This window comes from Heterodontus francisci, chromosome 42 (assembly GCF_036365525.1).
Source record: "Heterodontus francisci isolate sHetFra1 chromosome 42, sHetFra1.hap1, whole genome shotgun sequence".
Lineage (NCBI taxonomy): Eukaryota > Metazoa > Chordata > Chondrichthyes > Heterodontiformes > Heterodontidae > Heterodontus > Heterodontus francisci.
Window position 1 is genome coordinate 17,000,858 of NC_090412.1, and position 9,734 is coordinate 17,010,591.

Below are 9,734 nucleotides of genomic sequence, written 5' to 3' on the forward strand. Positions count from 1 at the left end.
CTGTACAGAACAAACCTCATTCCAAATAAAAAAAAGACCTGATGCCCCAATTGTCCTGATGATCAGTCTTCAGGAAAGGCATCCAACCAGCGGATCCCAGGAAAATGAAGCAGGAGATGTTTATATGACATTTAAATGCTTCTGGCTGTTTTAGGTGGAGCCTCCTGTCCTTGGCAGAGATAAACCAAAAAATGCTTGCTATGGGCAAACACGTTACAGACCTGATGTTATAGGGCCCTGGTCCTTTTCCCTCTTCCTAGGAACAGGTGCACATGGGGATAAAGCAGAGGAAAATCAGGCCCGTTATATTGGAGTCTCAACATCCAGATTTCTTTCAATATTGGAATAGTGACAAAGATGTTTTGGCCAACATCAATTTTTTTTTTGTTCGTTTTAGTCAAGTCTTAAAAAATACTTTTTTGCAGAAACACTGGGGGGCTGGGTAAATCATTCAGGATCCTGTTTGAAAGAGTTGCTGAGGCTGCTTGTTGGAGAACTGAATTACAATTATAAAGCAGGGAAAGAGCATACAGATCTCAAACAGATATCAGATTCAATAACCTCAAATACCCCTCATGCTGCATCTTTAACAGGCAGTGTTTAGATAAAGATTAGGTAAAGATCATTCAAATCAAGTAGACAGAGCAAAATAAAAAAAAACTAATTATAACTGTTGGAAGCAATTGAAAGATATTGAGAATTCTTTCATATCTAGGCTTTATCAATTATGTGAAGAAGCAAATGAGGGCTGGCAGCACGGTAAGCATTATGATTTGTAAAACACTTTGGGATGTCCAGAGGTCGTGAAAGGTGTTATAGAAATTCAAGGTCTTTTTTTAATAAAGGACATTAAAGCAAAATAACTATTGCTCTTTCTGGGAATCTATTCTGCTCTTGCTCAAAGCAAACTTGTCACAAATAAACTTATGTTTTTAGCAATTAATTTTCATCAGTGCTTACCTGTACCAGGTGCATCTGAACACATACTTCTATATACTAAGTACTACCTGGAGATGTAAAGTTACCAGGTACGAGTTCAATTGCCTGTATGAGGCATGGCTTCCACCACAGACAGGCATTGTGATATTAATCCAGATACCAAAAAGTTTGTATTTTTAGGGAATCATTAACAGATCATAGAAACAAAAATGCAATTTTATACCTGTTATTTGTGAGAAAGGTATTGCTAATCAGCTCAATGTTTTGCTTTATTAAGTATAGGGAGATGTTTTTAATCTACCCCTTTGAAAAAGCTTCAAATGGCACTAAATGATTTTCCATGACTGTACCTAGGGAAAGGCCAGGTCACAGTGATGCCAAAATGCAGAACATTGGAGCCAATGGCACCCCTGTGCCTGTAAGAGATTGCTTCATCATTTAATACAGACAATAAACACGCGTATCCATTAAAACATTACGGAAGTGAAACCAAAAATAAATCCATCAAGATGATTCCTACTTCCCCACACAATGAGCAATAAAACCAACAAAATACACCACTCCATCCCCTCAAATGAAACCACAGAAAAAGCTTTTGTAAATCCTGTGGGTTGTGTGTCACCCAACAATTCATTAAGAAATTTGATGCGAGGAAGAGGATATTTGGAAAGCTCTGCCCATAGAAAGGCAAAGCCAATAAACATCCAATGTAGGGCATACAGACTTGGACACGTCATGCAACTTTGGACTGCTGCGTGCGTTTTTCTAAAGTATAATTATTTTTCTCTGGAATTACACTGGTTTCCAGCAGGCAGAGTTCAGAAAATTGGGTTGGAATCTATTCTTGTGGCTAGCTGCCACTTTTGGGATTATTCACAGGAAGTGACGGCAGATGTTGGATACTTCCTCCAGACATTAAGGGTGGGTGTATTTGAATGTTAAGTTCAACAGTATGTTTCCCATCATTAATGCCCCTTCTGTTTTCCTGGTGACCAGTATTGTTATCGTTTGTAGTGGGGGGATTTAACATATAAAGGTTCCTTTCCCAGCAACGATAATAGATGAGAGGGCAGCCAAATCAATTTCCTCTGCATGGGAATTTTGAACTGCTTGTTAAAAAAAACAAAGTAATTCATGACAACGCGACTGCATCGGACAACGTCAACAGTATGCGCCGCGGTGCGCACATGCGCAGACGGTCTCATGCCCCCTGCGCATGCGCTGCGGTCCGACTTACCAGGACAGATTTGCGCATGCGCAGACGACGCGGTACGCGCATGCGCACACAGTCTCCTCATCTCTGCGCATGCGCTGCGGTCCGACCTGCCGGTAAGGTTGTGCGCATGCGCAGATGACGTCATCGCGTTATTTCGTCTTTCTCGCGGACGCGCCTGTTTGGCTTCTGCGCATGCGTCAAAGCTTCGGCGCGACTTTTTGAAAGTGCAAGGAGGGGAGGTTTCGTCGGGCATTTTATCTGAATTATTTATTCGTTTTGGAGACTTGCTTCATTTTTATTTGACGCAGGAGATTGTTCCAAGGTAAGTTGCTCTGCCTTTGTAAGTTGCTCTGAAAACATTTCCATTGTCTGGGCCACCGCATGTTCTCCAGTCCCTGTTGTGAGTTGCTCTGAAAACATTTCCATTGTCTGGGCCACCGCATGTTCTCCAGTCCCTGTTGTGAGTTGCTCTGAAAACATTTCCATTGTCTGGGTCACCGCATGTAGCAGGATGAAGGCACAGTGACTGTGATTTCTGGCGCCAAACAGTACACACTGCAGATACATGATGGCCAGGCTACCTGCAGCTGCATCTTCTCCATTCAGACTTTGTTGCCCTGCAAACATGCTGTTGTTGTGCAGAGGCATCTGGGTCTGCCTTTGGACAGGCTCGCCCCCAATTGTCGCTGGCGTACATCTCAGACACCAACGACGACAGGCATGGCTGCTGCCATTGTGATTACAGAGGAACAGCCAAGGCCCCTCAGCCACAATGAAAAATACCGCTTGCTTTCAGATCAATTGTACCAGCTACAACAGGCCGTTCTGCAGAGTGGAACGGCAGCATTCATGAGGAGACTGGACTGGCTGCGGCAACAGACTCTCCGCTGGCAGCAAGGACTGGCTGATGAGATGGAGCCATTTACTATGCCCAACAATTGCCCGGAAGCACCTTCGGATGGAGGTGGCCGCACGCTGGACATCAGTCACGTGTCGCAAACCCTGGATCCTGAGCGTCTCACCCCCTGGCCTAATGATCTGATGGACCATACATATGCCTACCTGTTCAAATCTCCACTTCCCCTACCTGCGGTACCCTCTCCTTGCTGCTCAGTTACACAGTCACCTGCTCCTACACCCATCAGGGCAGTGCTCATGGGCACACAGTCACCTGCTCCTACACCCATCAGGGCAGTGCACATGGACACACAGTTACCTGCTCCTACACCCATCAGGGCAGTGCTCATGGGCACACAGTTACCTGCTCCTACACCCACCAGGGCAGTGTTCATGGACACACAGCCACCTGTTACCCCATCCGACGTTGAAACAACCATGCAGAGCCTTGTGAGACTCCTCAATTGCCAGTTGCTGCCTGTCAAGCAGAGAGGGCGTCCAAAGGGGTCAAGCACTTGGGGAACATTCAGCAAGAAGAGACTGAGCACTAAAAGAAACAAGCATGCCGTGTCCAGTGGTAGCAGAAATGTGAATGCTCTTGCTGTGAACACAACTGGTGATAGTAGTAGGCAGGATTAAATGGGAATGGATGGAAAGACGCACGAGTAACATAACCACTGGCAGGGAACTGCTGGGCTAAATGGCCAGCTTTATGTTCATAGCCCAAAAGAAATGTGCTTCTTTTCCAGCACCCTCACATCATTCATGTTTTCCCTGAGAGCAGCATTGAACCATCACGAGATAGGGGCAGTAACATCATCCTGACTCCTACAGCTGAGGTGGGTACTAAGTGATTCATTGGCGGTGTTATCAGTACATGCCTTTACCACAGAACACAAAGCATGCTCAACAGTAATATCATTGGAGGGAGGGAAGCTCTGACACTGATGTTCTTTCATTATTTCCTTTCATGTAAAACGTGCCCTTGAGAAACCAATCCTTGACACTTAAGGACGGCATTCAAGCAAAGGAGGCAGTGCAGGAGATGACGCAAGGATGTGCTGATTCCTGCATCTGAGGTGGGTAATAAGTGCTTCATTGGCGACGTTATCAATTGGTGCCTTCACTGCAGAACTTAAAAAGGTGTGCGCAACAGTAATTTCAGTGGATGGAGGGAGGCAAGCTCTGACTCTGATTTGCTTTATTTCTTTTCATGTAAAACATGCCGTTGAGAAAACAATCCTTGAGACTTAAGGTCAGCATTCAAGCAACGAAGGCAACTAGATCATGCTGCGGAGCTCATCACGATGTGGAAAGGAACATTGCATTTATGGATGAATTGGGAATGCACATTGGGATGCGTTTGGGGAACATTCACCAAGAATAGACTGAGCTCAGACTCTTGTGACTTTGCCTTCTTCACATGGACAATACAGTAGTGGAATAGAGAGCCAAACGTTTATTCACCACAAGGCTCTCCAGGAACAATCTCTTTAGCTGTGCATCGCAGAGACTCGGCCTGTCTAACGGGAATGCTGGACACAACACTCGTATCCATGCACAGCAGTTCCTCGGATACTTAATGAACTTAATAAAACTTTTCAATAATTAAACCCAGAATTGTTGAGGTTTTGTTTTGCATGCTATTTCCCCGACTTTGCAACTGCACTTCAGATATTCAACTACGGTGGGGGGGTAGAGGGAGGGGTGGGTGAAGAGGGGGAGGGGTGGAGAGTGCGGGGAGGGGTGGGGAGAGGGAGCACACAAGATGCAGGGACCAAACAGTTGCAATGCCTGAAGTACTGAGGAGAAGTAGAGAAAGCAACTGGGTAGGGGAGAAAGCAACTGGATTGGGCATCCGCAGCTGGAGGGAACGGCTGAATGGAGAGGGCCGGAAGCGAGAGGCCGTAGAGAGCCGCGGGGAGCGAGCGTGCGAAGACCTTGGTGTCACCGGGTCCAGGGACTGGCCAGTAAGTCTTTTGCTGTTGTGTTTATGGCGCATGCACAGAAAAAGGCACTCCTTTCCGTTCCGCTGCTCCCCCCCCCCCCACTCTCTCCCCTTCCTCCCTCTCCCCCCTCCCTCTTTCACCCCCTCCCCCTTTCTCCCCCCCTCCCTCTTTCTCCCCTCTCCCTCTCTCTCCCCCCTCCCTCCTTCTCCCCCCCTCCCTCTCCCTCTTTCTCCCCCCCCCCCCCTCCCCGGCACCGCTACCGCTGGTCTCCCCGCGCTGCTCTCCCCGGCCCCCGCGCTGATCTCCCCGGCCCCCGCGCTGATCTCCCCGGCCCCCGCGCTGATCTCCCCGGCCCCCGCGCTGATCTCCCCGGCGCCCGCGCTGATCTCCCCAGCCCGCTCCACTCTCTCACTCCGGCCATTGTATTCTGCCACGTGTTTGTTAGGTTTCATCTCTGTGATTTTTTGAGCAGCGCCATCTTTAGTCCTGGCAGCTGCTGCAGTCGCAGGCTGTGACGTTTTCGTGGCACATGCTGTATTTGCGCATGTGCCAGAACAGCGCCACCTACCGATCGCGTTGTCAACAATTGCGGTCTAAAAAAAAAATAACCCTTTCTCTGCAGGTGCCCTGGACACAGTTCACTGTGCTCGGAGTTTCTGGTGCCTGTAGAAGCAGTGATTTACCAGCTCCCCCATGGCAAGCTGCCTGACAAAGGAAGGGAACCTGACAGGAGCAGGAACATGCTGGAATTACATAGGTCAGTGCTGCAGAAATTCCACCCTGTCAAAGTTTTAGTAGGATTGCACCCTTTATGCCATGTTCTATTATGTTCTATCAACATAATGTACTGCTGTCTGTATAACCGACTTCCTACAAATAAAGCCTCTTTTTATGGCTCACTTGTACAAGCAGGTCTGTTGTCCTAATCGTAGCAACTTGGAGCCTGAGAAACACATGCGCTCATTATCATCGTGCATCTGAAGTCTTATTGGTCTTCTGAGCCCCCAGGATATGTTCAAAAGACCCTCAATGATCAGCTCTGCATCATCCTAAAGCAAAGACAAAAAAAAACACCATCAGAAAACTGAGATATGATATACCACCCTACAAATTGACAATAGGCTATTTGAAAAACGACAGGTTACAGGTTTGAGTTGGCCACATGTCCGTGAAAAAGTTGCCATGCAATGGAATCTCTTAGGATAGTTTTGAGGTGCTTCGCAGAAGAGTTGCTGATGCACAGTACAATATGAATGAAGCTCATGAGCAACTGTAGAGAGATTTTTAAAAATTAGCAGCGAGCACCCCATGAAAACAAAAACAGGTGTACCCAGAGGTGCTCAGCAACCGCTGCTGATTTGGAGGAAACCCACTTTCCTAGATGAAGGAGAAGGTTAGAACGAGCTGAGATCATAATCACCACAGTTAAAGTTAACAAATAGAAAATTATTTTTGTTTTACTAGCTGTAAAATCCTCCTCCAAACCACACCAGCCCCAACCCCCGCAGACACACACACACACACTTTTGGTATTTTTGGGGAATGGAACTGTACATTATAGATGAAATAATATATGGAGCTGCATTTTAGGACTCAGCCGCTGAAGTAGGCAGCAGATGTAAAAAAAATGCAGACCAAGTGCACGGAGACCACATCACGGAGCTGCGATTTCAAACGCAGCGGCTCATTTGCATGGTCACGGCGCCCGCCCCCCCCATATTGACATGGAGGGGGCGGTCGAGCTGTCACCGGCAACGGGTGCCATTTTTAAGGGGCTTACAGCCCTCAACGTACATTTAAAATTTAAAGGCCCAGGTAATGTTAAGTGTTGCAAAAATGAATGAAATGACCTTACCATGCATTCTCCCATTTCCCCCATTGGCATATCACTACATTCCTGCCCTTGCCCCCACCCCGGAATTCCTATACTGAAAATTTGACCACCCCCAACCCAAGGTTGGCAACTTTGTCCTTTACCCTTCCCATCACACCACCCCGCCCCCCCCCCAACCAATCAGAGGCATTCTAAGCCCGCACCCCCCCTCCCCCGCACAGAGAGTAAAACCTCCTCCCCCCTCCCCTCAGGGATCGCGCCATGCTTCCCTGAACGGGAATTCAAAGGCGCAGCATTGTCGGCCGCCAGAAGAAAGATTGCAAAGTGGTGGCTGAATCACTGCGGCCTGCATGGTAAGTAGGCATTATCATATTTTAATGCGGGTCCCGTCGCTGAGTGGCGGTGTGGCCACCAGGAGGCCTCTCCACCGAGATCGGTGCGGGGCCTGCAACCGTCAGGGTTGGTGGTGGGCCTCCGCCGTACCAATCTTCATTGCCCCTCCGCCACCATTCCCGGCGGTGGAGGAGCTTTAAAAATCCAGCCCAAGGTATTTGCCAGCGGTACACCACATACACTTCAGCGCATTCCGAGCAGCAGTGTTTATCAGAGTCATTTCATTCTGAGTTGAAGGATGTATCTGATTAAAACAGCAGAATTTTCCACTATGTACTGGCCTGGATTTTCCACTGGTCAGGAATATTACTCCTCTATTACCTTTGTATTAAGGAATTTCCCTGGTTTCTGGCAGTTAGGGAAAGAATGCACATTTATAAATCAACTCATCATGTTTCAAAGTAATACAAATACATTGAATTACATTTGAAATCGAGTCACTACTGCTACATAGCTGAATATGGCAAGACTATATTGCACAGAGCAAGCAATGGCCAGTTAATCTTTTTTTAGTGGCGTTGATTGAGGGATGAATATTGACTTGACACTGGGAGAACTCTTCTTCAAATAGTACGATCGGATCTTTAACAACTGTCTCACCTTGATTTGACTTTTCATCCAAATAATTCCAACAATGCAGCTAAAGTCATCAATATTATCAGCTTTAATTAAGTGCTCAAGTCCTGGAATGTGGATTGAACCCAGAATCTTCTGACTCTGAAGAAGAGTGCTACCAACTGAGCCAAACTGACACATAGCTCTACATTCGTCTCCCACACTGGTGATATGGATGTGGGTGAAATAGGATAATTGGGCAAAGGGATTAAAGGAGATATGACCTGTTCCACTACAACCTCCCACACAAATGTTTAGTTTACCAAAAAAAAACAACTGTTACAGAACTGCGATTGTGTTCTTTGTGGGGCAGCAGTCCAAGCATGTGTTTACCGTAACTGAGGATCAGGAGAGGTTCAGTAACTATGCCCATTTTTTTCCCCCTACATCTCTCTCGTCCACTGAGTCAGATGTCCCTTTCTCTTTTCATAAACCTGAATATAGTAAAGTAACAACATGAAATGAAGATTTATACAAGATTAATGTTGGCAGCAATGAAGACCACTGTAAATTGGACATTTTTGCTGTCAAATTACAACTGTTACATATGTGCATTTAAATCTGGTGTGAATTTAGATGCAATGCCTATGCCACAAATGCAGCAAAATTAATTTTGTTTGAAAATGCAGATAGTGTTTAAAAATTAACATAGTCCAAACCTAATAATCCTGAGTTTGTAGCATTTTGTGTCAATAACATATTAATTACCATGGAAATGCTGATCAAACTGTATTCTTAAAATGCTCATGTCCACATACTTTTCAGAGAGGAATCCCAGCCAGCATGCAATCTTGATGTGCTGAGAGAAGCCAAAATTAAGAAGCAACTGCAGAGCAGACCCTTCTGACTCAGCAATCACAGAAGGTCCCACAGCGACCTAGTTCTGCGTGTTCCAGTCATACTTGTGCTACTAGGCTTGGTGGCTGCTAACACGTAGGAACAAAGAATCTTCAGCACACCCAGAAATAGACTGGGGTACTGCAAAAGCCACAGCTCCTGCTAAAACCTGAAAGCTCTTCATTCGTGTGCCTAGGGCACACATGGTGAAGGTGGAGCATCAGAACGACCAAAACATGGTGGTAAATGCAACATATCTCCTACATCACTCTGCTTGCAAGAAGTTACCATACATTTTGCAATAATAAACTACTGTAACTTTCGTAAGCAATACAGAGACGTAGAAGTTAATTCCACAATTGGACATTGTCTCACCCATTCACTTAGACTGTCTGACATGTGCAGCATTGCCCATCTGCACAAAACAAACAAATTAAACAGGTGAAGCTCTACTCAGGCAAATCACAGGGACAGCTCTGCGAAATCCACTTACAAGGACTAACTCACAGAGCAGATTAAAGGACTGATTGTAACCAAGGTACAAGGTCAATAGACAAAAGCTGCTGAAGCCTGTGTCCAAATCCTGTATAGTGAACCCAAGGCAATAACTTTAGAATAGATCTGCTCCAAGCACTCTGGATAATATCTAACGATTAGAAACAAAATCAGTGATGTGGGAACAGAGTTGAACATATCTGGGATCAGAATGGATTCATTTTGTCCTGGTGTGAAATTTAGTTCAGCAGGAGTCCAATTCAGGGACATGACCCCTGTACCACAATTTTAAAATGAATAGATGGAATATAGCAGAAAACACATGCCTGAATTCTCAGCATGCACTCCTAGTTTGAAACGCTACATCAGGAACACTAAAGACAACAACTTATCCCTTCATTTTTGCTTTCATTATCAGTGTTTATTAGTTAGCAGATAAACTCAAATTCATAACAAAAATCTTAAATTATTCAAATATTAGAAGATAAGAGCTCAAAGTCGAGCATTACTTAATTAACTCAACATCCTTCTCACCAAGCAGAATATCAGGATACATATT

The 9,734-nt window shown here is 45.7% G+C and overlaps 1 protein-coding gene across 20 annotated transcripts in view; it reads right to left on the reverse strand.

Annotated features, from left to right (window-relative positions):
• The window catches only part of rassf4a (Ras association domain family member 4a), a 219,044-nt gene that overhangs the window by 14,960 nt on the left and 194,350 nt on the right, over positions 1-9,734 (reverse strand). For all 20 annotated transcript variants that reach the window (XM_068020647.1, XM_068020652.1, XM_068020658.1 and 17 more), the window contains one exon: positions 5,902-6,050. In XM_068020647.1, the coding sequence (XP_067876748.1) occupies positions 5,902-6,050 (149 nt within the window). The remainder of the gene's footprint in view (positions 1-5,901; positions 6,051-9,734) is intronic.